General features: G+C 45.0%; 1 protein-coding gene across 1 annotated transcript; it reads left to right on the top strand.

The window, feature by feature from the left end:
• Positions 1-3047: 3047 nt before the first annotated feature.
• LOC101962026 (uncharacterized) lies at positions 3048-5979 on the top strand. The gene is made up of 3 exons (XM_005333754.5): positions 3048-3182; positions 4450-4512; positions 5789-5979. Exons 1-3 carry the CDS (start codon positions 3107-3109, stop codon positions 5920-5922), a joined length of 273 nt encoding a protein of 90 aa, XP_005333811.3. The 5' UTR covers positions 3048-3106; the 3' UTR covers positions 5923-5979.
• The last annotated feature ends 6921 nt before the right edge of the window (positions 5980-12900 follow it).

The following is a 12900-nucleotide window of genomic DNA, read 5'->3' as shown; positions in this document are numbered from 1 at the left end:
GTGACAGCTTAGCCCAAACCACACAATGAAATATCTGCTTAGCCAGGTACTGGGTTGTACACCCGTAATCCCAGGGACTAGGGTGGCCAAGGCAGAAGGATTGCACGTTCAAAGCCAGCCTCAGCAATTTAACAAGCCCCTGTCTTGAAATAAAAAATAGAAGGGGCTGGGGATGTGCCTCAGTGGTTAAGCACTTCTGGGTTCAATCTCTGTTTTTAAAAAAAAAAAAAAACAAACAACTAAAAGCCATGCTTCAGACATTTGGGACATCCTTACATATTTAAATACTTAAAATAAACATTAAAAAAGGAATTGGCATTAGCTAAGTTGCAAATTGCTATTAGAAAATTGTCTGTCTTTGACTTGATGATTCAGCCTGCTGTTCAATTATTGTGCAATTTCCCATTGAAGAATTAGTCTACTCCTGTCAAAGCCAGATTTCTTCTGTCCAAGGGGTGGTGGACTTGACCTTCTGACTCAGGATATGCTAGCATGGGTGCTGGGCTCAAGGCCTTTCTGTTGGGGCCCTCTTCCAAGATGAGGTGGTGGAGGGTGGGCCCCACCTGAGTCATCTTCAACTTGCTCCAGACACTTGAAATTGTTCTCTTGCAGGAATTGTTTGAGCTCAGCCCCTCAGACCAGAATCCATTCCTGGTTAGGAGGGTCGCTGGTGAGGTTATGCAGCCTCTGGGGTGGAATGTAGAGGGTCTGCTGGGGTTTGTGGGATGGGCTGGGAGGACAGAAGCTGGTTATAGCTGGAGCTGGGAACCCAAGCAGGAATAGACCCAGGCCAGAGAAGAAGACTCTGGTGTCCATGTCCAGTCCTGGAAGTTTGGTTTCTTGCCTTCTCTGTATCAGGCATTTGGGACCTGTATCTAGGCAAAGGGCCATAGAGCGTCCTCACTGGAGTGGTCACCTTGAGGCAGTGTATTAAAGAGGGACAGGATCTCCTGGGCAGGAGGGGATGTGGAGGGCCAGCAGTGTCTGAGAGGGAGGGAAAGGCAGCTGTTCAAAGAGGCTGCAGTGGGCAGGGCTCCAGGCAGGCTCCTGTGGACAGAGCCCTGCTGAGGGGCTGAGCTCTGAGGAGGGTCTGTCAGGGCTGGTGGGCTCTGAGAGGGGATCTCTGACAAGCACACTAGCTGGGGCTTGTGGGGTGGGGTCTGGAAGCGGGTGGGTATCACTTCTCAGGGGAGGGGCAGAGAGGACCACTGTGGAGGTGAGAGTCACACAACCTCCAAGGAATCAGAGAAGGGTGTGATGGGTCCAGGGAGCATCCTCATGTGTCCCTCTGCCCCATTCCCATCAGCTTCCCTGGCTCCCGACCTCCACCACCTTTGCCCTGGGTGGCCTCTGGAGCAGGGCTGTAAGGAGAGCCACATAGGGTCATCTGGACCTGCTTAAGCTCCACAGTCCCCACATCATGGTTCTTCCCAGGTCTCCGGGTCACAGGTATCTACTTGGATAACTTGCAAGTGGAGAATTATTGTAATCCTTTTGTTAACGAGGCCTCTTTCAAATTGTTTAAGCCTTGATCCACCTCTGCCCAAGGGAGGTGGCAGTGTGGGCTGTGGCCTCAGGCAGGATCCTGAGGTCCTGCTGCCCCCAGCATACTCTACCCACCCCAGGGAGGCTGGCCTTGGCTCTGAGCCCTCCCAACCTCTCTCAGGACTGGGAGAAGGCTTCAGCTTTGTATGGCACAGGCTGTGAAGGCTCATGGACTGGTAAACACTAATTAGGCTCCGCCACACCCAGGGCTCTGAGGGATAAGGGAGTCAGTATGGGGAAGGCAGTCTCTGACTCCTGTTGTAGGCCTGGACCAAGGAGCAGGAAGGTGGAAGATCTTCTCATCTCAACTCCTGGCCAGTGGGAGTCACATCCTTCAGCCCTCTGTCTCCAAGGAGACTTATTCCCCAACCATTCCTTAGCCCACTCCACTGGTTGGCCAGGACTCAATGCCCAGGGGTACTTCCTTAGCACAGTGGTGATGACATGGAGGAAACAGGTATTTACTGAGAGCTTGCATACTTTGTTCCACTGTTCATCAGTGCCACAGCCAGGAAGGCATAGTTGTTCCCATTTTATAGATGAGGAAACTGATGCTTGGGCTAGTGATTAAGGGAGGCAACTTGTAGCATGTGGCTTGAGGCATCTCTATTCTGAGTCACCAAGGAGGAAATCTGGCCCTGTTCCATGTGTGACGTGTAAAGGGCCAGTAAAGCTGCTTTCTGTGGAATTCTACCTAGGGCCGGAGAACCTCCTTGGACCTAGAAAATCTTCTTGCTGATCTCTCAGATCCTCCCCTACAGACTGAACTCCAAAATGAATTGAGGTCAGGATTCCTCCACATGCTGGCTGCCCCAGTACTGGGACACTCAGGAGCACAAGTGAATGATAATCAACTGACTGAAAGTCAGGGTGACTACCTGGCTCAAGGCTGTGACCTCCTCTGTTTGGAGAGCCAAGGTCCTTAAGAATGGGAACGGGGGTGGTGCCCACTACTTTTTTTTGTTTTTAATATTTTTTACCTGTTGATGGTATGTGGTGCTGAGAGTCATACTCAGTGCCTCACACATGCTAGGCTAGTGCTGTACCACTGAGCTACAAGCACAGCCCACCACCACTGCTGTGTGCTTGACCTCAAAGGATAACTGAGTCCCCACATCCCTAGAACCTCCAAAATCCTGTCTAGGCCACAATGGGAACTTTGATTAGCAGACGGGGAATCCTGGGCATTTTCACCAGGTGCATACCAGGGTCTGAGCTGGTAGGACGGTTGTCTCTGAGTACTGTCCTCCCCTAGAGCACCCAGGCCCCTGCCCCAACTGACTTCTCCTCCCTGGCTTCAGAACTGTTCCCTGTCCTTCTCCTGCACAGGGTTCCTAAGACATGGGTGGGGGCACTGTGGGGTGTCTCACTGTAAGAGGGGCAGTGCCCTGCACTGGCATGCCCCACCCAGCCTCTTCCTCTTGCTGCCATCTCCAGTGACTCATCTGCCCAGCTTCCTACAGGTCAGGTGAGGGTTTGGTGCTTAGTGAGACATCAGAGTCATCTATAAAAGCACACTGGTTTATTCCCCAGCATCCTGTCTGTCACTGCCTGCTGTTGCATGATGCTGGGAGGCCTGGGGAAGCTGGCGGCTGAGGGCCTGGCCCATCGCACAGAGAAGGCCACTGAGGGAGCTGGTAAGGACCTAGGTCTTCTTTCCCCCTGTGTGGGGTCAGGGCAGGCTTGACTGGGCCTGTCCCAAGCTGATCCCAGGAATCAGGCCAGGCCTTGAGGCCCACTGAGGGCCCATTGGGAACCCTGGCCTATCACCCCACCAGGAGAGATGGAGCTATGGGGTGCAGATGCTGGGAGGCCAGTTTAGGGTGGATCCCTCAGAGCCTCACTGCCCCTAGCAGCCCTCTCTACTTGTGGAGCCTAATCCAGGATCCATGGTAGAAGAGAGGCCAGGCCAGATGAGGCTCCTGGGGACAGGTGAGGAACACAGGTGCTGGGTGCTGGGTGAGCAGCTGGCAATTTGGATCCTTTCCTCTGAAAACTTGGGTGCCCTTCTGTGTCAAAACTGCCTGTTCTCACAGCCTGTGCTGAAAAAGGATGGTGGATTTTAATTTTCATCATAATTTTAAAGCTTCAAGAATTCCCAAGTTATGAAACAAATGAGTCTGATTCAAAGTCCATGAGGACATTTTCCCATTTTTTCCCAAGAATTCAGCAACTAGTTTTGTGGGCAAAGGTCTGCAGCTACTGGGGGAAGCTCATCCAGGTCCCACCTGTGGGACATGATGGTGAAAAGTTTGTGCCCAGGCCTGCTCTTCTCTTTGTCACAGGTGCAGAGCTGTCTGCATTTCACTTTTAACTCCACAGCTGATGTGGACCACCCACTTTAATCTTTCCCTCGACTTGTGAGTTGTGTATGATTTCCACTGGATGATGATGAGGGGATATGGCAGAGGAAGCACAGGAAGTTGGAGTTAGATTTTAGAACCAGTTTTGACTCCAAAATGTTTTGGTTCTAGGTTGTTACCACCCAAACTGTAAAACCCCCTAAGGTAAACAGGGAATGCCCTCTTCCTGAAGGCACTCCTTTGAGGGATGTGGTTTCCCCGGAGGAGGCTTAGGGATTCTGTCAAGGCAGGACAGCCAGATCAACCTGAGAGGTGTGGTGACTTGGCCAACAAGGTAGGCCTTGGCTTCTGGTCCCCAGCTGGCAAGTGGCCTGATCCCAGGACTTCATGCCCTACCAGACTGAGGAGCATGGAGGGCCCTGTGTCCTCATCGGGCTTCCTCAGTTCCCTTTCAGTAGCCAGGCCCTTCTGTGGCAGCCTGAATTGGCTGGGGGTGGCATCCTGGAGCTCCACCCTAGGTGTCCAGAGGTGCTGGGAAGGGAAGCAGGCTTGTGTGGTGACTTTGTCTCTGAAATTGTCTGAATTTGTCTCCTTTTTTTAGTTCATGCTGTGGAGGAAGTGGTGAAGGATGTGGTGGAGCATGCTAAGCAGGCTGGAGAGAAAGGTATTGAGGGCTGGGGTTGGAGTGAAGTGGGGCAGAGGCAAAGAGGGAAGGAGAGAAGGAAGAAATGGAAGGAAAGAGAAAATGAGAGTGAAAAGGTGGAGAGGAGAGAAGGTAGAAGAAAGGGCTGGGGAATGGAGCTCAGTGGTAGAGAGCTTGCCTTAGTATGCATGAGGTCTGGCATGCAATTTTCAGCATCAGCAAGAAACCAAAAAAAAAAGTACAAGTCCAGCATATAGTGGCGTATGCCTACAATCCCAACCACTGAGACTGAAGCAAGAAGATTGTCAATTTGAGGCTAGTATAGGCAACTTAGGGAGATGCTGTCTCAAAATCAGCAGTAAAAAGGGTTGAAGATGTAGCTCAGCAGTAGAACACTCTGGGTTCAATTCCTATTTCAACAACAACAACAAACCAGAAGTTGAAGAGATGGAGGACAGGATGAAGAAAGGAAAGCTAGGTGGGGCCAACCCCTTCTTTACCCAACAAAGTCAAAGGTCAGCCCCCCTCACAGCCCCAATGTTGTATCCTTTCCCTTGGTATGCAATTGTCTGTGAATGCAATTATCAGTTCATACCAAACTTCGTGTTTAGGTTCCATCCAGGTAGTCCTCTCTGTGCAGTATCAATGCCAGGTGTCAAAAGACGATGTGGCAGACACTGGGACAAAACATTTAAAATATAAAATAATAAGCCAGCGGTGGTGGTGCTCCCATGTATTCCCAGCTACTTGGGAAGCTGAGGCAGCAGGATTGTAAATTCAAGGCCAGCCTGGGAAACTTAGTGAGACTGTGTCAAAATAAAATAAACAGGGCTGGAGTGTAGTTCAGTGGTAGGGTACTTGCCTAGCATGCAGTAATTCCTGGGTGCAACCATAGTACCACATACACACAAAAGCCACAGGCTGAGGCAAAATATGTATAATAGAAATCATAATCTGATCTAACAACCCAATATAAAAAAGAGCAAAAGATATGAACAGAAAAATGAAGAATAAGTAGCCAGTAAACCCATTCAAACTGAAGAAAGGCAAGTTGTTGGGGATATAAAACCAAATTTGTTTTGCGGTACTGAGGACTGAATCCAGGGCCTTGTGCATGCTGGGTCAGCATTCTACCCCTGAGCTTCAACTGCAGCCCCCGGAGGACCAGGTTTGAATTTATTCTGCCTCTGCCCCATGGGATGTGTCCAGGAGTTGCTCTTGTCAGACTGCCACAGGTGACATGAAGAGCATAGGGAGGTGTTCACCCTGACATTTGCTCTGATTTTCTTCCTGACAGCCCTTGCTGAAGCCTTAAAGAATGCCCAAGAGTCGGGAGAGAAAGTGGTGAAAGAAGTCACCGAGAGAGTGACCAACACTGTCACAGATGCTGTCACCCATGCGGCAGAGGGCTTGGGCAAACTGGGACAGTGAGCCTGCTGGAGACTACAGCAGACCCTCTCTATATTGAATAAAAAGCTGAGGAATGTGTACACTGAGTCCTTGACTTATTTCTCTTTCAAGGGAAACACTAGGCAAAGTTTTTGTTTGGGTGCTGGGGACTGAACTCAGGGCCTCACACTGCTGAGCATGCACACTACCACTGAAGGGCACCTCCAGTCCCTGAGAAGGTATTTTTAGGCTCAGTTGTACCTCAACTGGAGAACACACCAGCATGGCAAGCATTTGCCAGTGGGTCAGGTTGTTTTCTATGATGAGTCAGATAATGCATCAGATGCTTCTGTGGTTTCTCATGTCAGTAGGAAGCTTCCCTGCCCCTTAACCTGTTACTGGGGATTGAACCCAGTGAAGCTTTGCCACTGAGCCACATCCCAACCCTTTACATCTTTTATTTTGAGAAAGGTTCTTAATTGCCAGGTTGGACTTGGACTTGGGATCCCCCTCTTTGAGGAGCCTTAGGAGTAGGTGTAATGATAAACATGTGTCACCTCTGTGCCTGAGCAGCAAACTATTTTTTTTTTTTTTAGAGAGTGAGAGAGGAGAGAGAGTGAGAGAGAGAGAGAAAATTTTTAATATTTATTTTTTAGTTCTCGGCAGACACAACATCTTTGTTGGTATGTGGTGCTGAGGATCGAACCCGGGCCGCACGCATGCCAGGCGAGCGCGCTACCACCTGAGCCACATCCCCAGCCCCTGAGCAGCAAACTATTGCATTGTTATCTGCTGCTCTCTCCCTCCTTTCTTCTTACTGCATCCACCTCACTCTTGCTAATCTTGTGTTCTATCAGGAGCTACCCTTCCATCCTGGGCTCTGTGAAAAGACTGTTTCCCCAGAAAATACGATTTTCAGACACCTTGATGCTTCAATGACACCTATAGGGAGAACCCAAATTTTTCTTGCATGTTCTTTGGGTCTTCCCTGAAATGCTCTTGTAGGACTCAAGGAAGGTAACAGACCAATCCGATTAGAAGTTTGGCAGGGCAGGCTCCCACTAAACTGCTTCACGTTCTGCAAGAGGCTCTGACAACATTTTGCTGTATAGTTGTGGAACCGGGTCAAAGAGGCCCTTAGTCCACTGCTGAGGGGCCCTAGAAGCTGCTGTTGAATCTCCATTGGGTCCTTGTGTCAGGTCCATTTGTTGATAGCAAGTCAGTACTGCACAGGTTACACATGTGTAAGCAGCATTGAACTTAAAAGTTTTGGAATACAAAAGAGGAAATGAAGTGTGACAATAGAGCTGGGAGCTGTTTTCTTAGGAATTAGAAGGAAGGTGCTATGATTAAAGAAGGAATTAGTTGCTTACTATATTTCTGGTCTACACTTGCCACTGTGCAGCTAGAGTTAGACATTGTATCTGATGACTTTGAACTTCCCCTTTCTAAAACCTAAGCTTAGAGGGCTAAAATTATTGTGGGTGGCAGAATAAAGTAGAACACCTGCTCTGAATGGGAAGTCGGTTTTTAGGACTTTCTTTTTCAGGTGTGCACAGGTATACACAGGGGCCTAAAGGGCATATTCAGATTTATTGTGGCATGTCTGTAATAGTGAGAGGTTGTTAATATCCTAAAATGCTATTGGATAGTTTATTAGGCATCACATACAACATAGAGTTGATACATATGAATTCTACTGTATTATAAATTCCGTAGCTTAAAAAAATGGGACCCAGGTCCAGATGACCATCAACTGGGATTGGCCAACAAATATTGTATATATTTGTAATGGAATATTCTGAGGCTATTAAAAATGAGGGGAAATGTACATATATCATGAGGGTGTATCCAATTATCAACAAGTTATAAAATATAGATGTAGAAGCAAAAATAATTGTATAAGGAAAAAGCTGATAGCATATGTAGAGGAAAAAAAATTGTTTTAACCTGTTTCCCTTATGTTTGTTTAAGAGAAAACCAATAACTTTTTTTTTTTTTCATTTTGCAATAGGGTGTTGTTGAATTTGGCCTCAAACTTGGGATCCTCCCATTTCAGCCTTCTGAGAAACTGGGATTACAGGAGTACATCACCACACCCAGATAATAGATTTTTTTTTTTCCCCAAAGATGTGGTTGTAGAGGACTGTATTACTTTATTCAGGATTGTTTTCTAAAGAAATGCTACTCAAAATTTGCTGTTTTGCAAACTCCATTACTACTTGGTAACAAGTAGCTGAGACTGGAAACTTACAGTAATTTGACCATTGCCTGGATCTTCAGGGGTGATCAATGGATGATTCTTGCTGAACAGGATGTAGAACAGTTTGGGTTGTTGAACTTGCCTGGCAAGTTGCATATACACTAGTCACTGTGCAATAAGACCACATACCATCAGTTAAACAGATTGTTCATTCTCAGAGAGTTGGAGAAACACTGCTCACAACTCCCTAAGTTTGTAGGTTATTGTTCTAGAGTAAGCACTTCCACTCTCATTTTCTTTTTGTTGCCTGTGCTCTGCAATGAGGGGCATGAAATCAACTTCTATCAAACTATGCTTGTTATAAATAGCAATATAAAAAGCGAGAGTTATGTCAGCAAAAATGGTGGAGTAAGGACTGCTATAATTTTTCTCCATTAGGAAAGCAATGAGAAAATTGCTCTGTATGCAGAGGTCAGCAGAAACCAATGTCCAGACCAGACTGGAGCCCAGGACCCCAACATTCCTGACTTCTTGAAGAGTCTGCCTAACTATAGCCTTCCATCTCTTTGAAAAACCTGAGAAAATCTTATACTCTTGCAGTTGACTCTCCAAACAAATTGAAAGGGGTGTGGGGAGGTGGGGATAAGGCTCAGTGCTACAGCATTTGCCAGGAATGTGTGAGGCCCTGGGTTTGATCCCCAGTACAACAAAAATAAAATACCAACAAGGAAAAAATAAAACAACCCGCTGGCATTATGAGAATGGGAGGTGGTCACTTGATATGGTCACCTCTCCTTGCTCCTACTTTGGAAATTATCGATTGAACTCTTTGACCATCTGCCTATATTATAAAAACACCTGATGTTCAAAGGTGGAAGTCATATAAACACTATCTGTAGCTACCTGTGGGTAAAGTTTTAGTATATTACCTTCCAGAGGCCTTCATCTTCCTATTTGTTATCATGGTTTGATATCATGTTCTCTATCAGAAAAATTTTAGAATTAATTAGTATTTATTGTTCTCATGATAATACAGCAAGGTGGGACTCTGAGCTAGTTTTCTGTCACCATACTCAAAACATCTGAGATAATGAACTTACATAAGGAGGGAAATGTTGCTGACTTAATGATTTCAGTTCATGGTAACTTGCCCCAGTGCCTTTGGGCCTGTGGTGAGGCAGGACATCATGGTGAGTGCAGGCAGTGGGGGAACTGTCACTGCAATGCAGCCTGGAGGGAAAGAGCAAAGGGCTGGGGACCAGTGCTCCCCAATGACCTACCTTCCTTCCACTAGGCCCCATTGCCTAAATGTCCCACCATGTCCCACCCTATAGGCCTCTGGGGACATTCATCATCCTAAATAGGGCACACTCTCAAGTTCAGATTCAGTTCAGTAGAGCTCTAAAGTGCTTACTTCATCTGTCCGTGAAGCTTTGTTAATGTTTATTGTGGTGGATTATATATTTCTCCAAGGCTCACTTCTGAACCTGTGAAAACTCAACAGAAAAAAAAAAAAAATTAAGGGATGGGGATATAGCTCAGTGGTAGAGTGCTTGCCTCACATGCACAAATCCCTGGGTTCAATCCCCAGCATGCTCCCCCCGCCCCAGCCCACCAAAAAAAATAAAGGTTGGGCTGGGGTTGTGGCTCAGAGGTAGAGTGCTGATCTAGTATGTATGAAGCACTGGGTTTGATCCTCAGCAGCACAAAAAATAAAATAAATGTATTATGTCCACCTATAACTAAAAAGTAATTATTTAAAAAAAAGTTAGCCAAATAAAAAGAATTCCTGAGAGCTGACCTTCTCTCTTTTTTTTTTTTTAAAGAGAGAGTGAGAGAGGAGAGACAGAGATAGAGAATTTTTAATATTTATTTTTTAGTTCTCGGCGGACACAACATCTTTGTTGGTATGTGGTGCTGAGAATCGAACCCAGGCCGCAAGCATGCCAGGCGAGTGCGCTACCGCTTGAGCCACATCCCCAGCCCCAGAACTGACCTTCTCTATGGGAAATAATTAATAGCCTTTCAGGCTGAAATATAAGGATAGCAGTTAATAACTCAAATCTACAGTGAAAAAGGGGGTTCCATCAGATATAACTGAACAGGTAAATATACGACAGTAAAAATGTACTTTTGAGTATTTATTTTTTTTGAGGGGGAGGATACTGGGAATTTAGGCCAGAAGTGTTTAACCACTAAGCCATATCCCCAGTCCTTTTTATCTTTTGAGACAGGGTCTCTCAAGCTGCTTAGAGCCTTGCTAAGTTGCTGAGGTTGATCTTAAAACTTGAGCTCCTCCTTCTTCAGTCTCTCAAGCTGCTGGAATTACAGACATGTGCTATAATGCCTGGCTCAAATGTACCTTTTTCCTCCTTTAATTTAAAAGATAACTGTATAAAGCAATAATTTAGATCTTTATTGATTGACATGATATACAGATATAATTTATATGACAATAACAGCAGAAAGGGAGCAAAGGGAACAGAGCTATATGAGTAAAATTTTTGTATGCCTTTAAGTTATTATTTTTTTTTACGGAACTGGGGATTGAACCCAGGGCTTAATGATGCTAGGCAACAGTCTACCACTGAGCAGCCCTTTGTATTTTTTTGAGATAGGGTTTTGCTAAGATGCCTGGACTGGCCTCAAACTTGCAATTTTCCTGCCTTAGCATTCTAGTTAGCTGGAATTATAGGTGTGTGCCACATCCCTAACATAGGTTGTTATTAATTATTAAGTTGTAAATCAAGATGTTATAATCCTAAGGGCAACCACTGAGAAAATAACTCAAAGGCTTAGACACTGAGCCACATGCTGCTCAAAGAGCGACTTTAGGATTCAGCATCATAGCAAGAGACACCAAGAACAAAATCAAGCCAGGCATGGTGGTGCATACCTGTAATGCTGCCAGACTGAGGAGACTGAGGCAGGAGGATCACGAGTTCAAAGCCAGCCTCAGAAACTTAGTGAGGTCCTAAGCAACTCAGTAAGAGTCCTGACTCACACATACACACACACATAAAGGGCTGGGCATGTAGCTCAGTGGTTAAGCGTCCCTGGGTTCAATTTCTAGAACCAAAAAAAAAAAAAGAGGCAAATCAAGAACTATAAGACTGTCTCTTTTGATAGCTGAAATCAGATCAGAAACTGCTGTCAGATTATCTTAAATTTCCATCTCTGTGAGAAGGCAATGACTGCAAATGGGAGTGATGTCTGTGTGTGTATGTGGTACTGGTACAAATGTAAGTCCCTCTGCTCGATATCCTGCATCTCAACTAAGGATGAACACGTGGGAGAAGGCATATTTCCTGGGAAGATTTAAATTGGTTCTACATGGCTCTCCTGTCCTTCTCCCAGGATGGTAAAGGAGGACTTGGGTACATGGTAGTTCCTACCTTGGGACCCTGGATCATTAAGTGATAAAAACTCACTGGTAAAGTTAAAAAAAAAAAGTGTACAGTAAAAAAAAAGTTGTCAAGGGAATGAAAATGGTCATAATTATTATCTTGTGATAGACAAATCTCAATTATCAGATTTTTTTTTCTTTTGTAAAAATTGTGAGGAGATACTATGAGACTAGCTGTCTCCCCACTGAACATTTTTTAGTATCAGTGGAAATTTTCTATTATTCCTTGCATGTTTAATTGGCATACCCCTCTATGGGATAATTTCCTATTTTCTGCATTAATTCACTTATTTAGTAATGGTAGCATAGAGTCATAAATTTCTTTTGAATCAGGAGTTCTTTACTCAATAAATAATTATGAATAAATAAGGAAATTTCAGTTAGAGAGTTATTTCAGTTAAAGAATAACTAACCAGATTTTAACTCAAAACTTGAGGAATCAACTAGTGCTGGGTCATCTATATAGACTCCATTTCTGAGACAATACAGTTTAATATCAACAATTAGTACCTTTTAACATTTTAATCTTTAAAAAAACTCCAATATCAGAGCCAGGTATGGTGGTGCACACCTATAATCCCAGAGACTGGAGAGGCTGAGGTAGGAGGATTGCAACAAGGCCAGCCTCAGCAATTTAGTGAGGCCCTAAACAACTTTGTGAAATCAAAAACCCCTGTAATACCATCAGGGGTCAGGGGCTGTAGCTCAGTGGTACAGCACTTGCCTGGCTTACAGGTGGCCTTGGGTTCAATCTGTATAACTGCAAAAAAACAAACAAACTGAAGTCATCACTATTGGTATTTCTGATCACATGATCTGAATGTACTGACCTACCCAACATCATTCCAAACATTCTAGAATTTATTTTCACATCCTTCTCTCCATCCTGACATACTTCAGTACTACACTTAGGTGCTGCAGAAGGGCTCACTGTGTCCTCGTACCACTGGGCTTGTCCATCTGATGATTTCATAATCAGAAGCAATGAGGCAGAGCCATGAAAGACAGATCAAGAGAACAAATGAAACTTAGGCCCCAAATCTGGCAGCTAAGTAACTGGTGCAATCTGATCTAGAATCCAGTTCTGCTGATTGCAATTAGTATTGTTTTAAATAGCACTTACATTCTGTGGCTAAATTATTCCAAACAAAACCTCCCCTCATTTAAAAAGGCACTAAAAATTACTTTAGTTATCAGTTTTAATCATTAAGTCTCCTCCCCAAGAACAGCTATTAGTATTACTTAATAAAATTAAAATGCAAAAGAATTCAGGAATAAAATTTGGGCAGCTCAGGACACAACAGAAGGAAATGATACATAGGCAACTGTTACAAAATTCTTGAAATCCAGATGTAGTTTTATCCTACTAAGAGAGAGACTATTAAATATAAAAACACAGAAAAGAAACAAA

This window comes from Ictidomys tridecemlineatus, chromosome 1, assembly GCF_052094955.1.
Source record: "Ictidomys tridecemlineatus isolate mIctTri1 chromosome 1, mIctTri1.hap1, whole genome shotgun sequence".
Lineage (NCBI taxonomy): Eukaryota > Metazoa > Chordata > Mammalia > Rodentia > Sciuridae > Ictidomys > Ictidomys tridecemlineatus.
The sequence above is the reverse complement of the archived record's forward strand: the minus strand, read 5'-3'. Positions and strand labels throughout refer to the sequence as shown.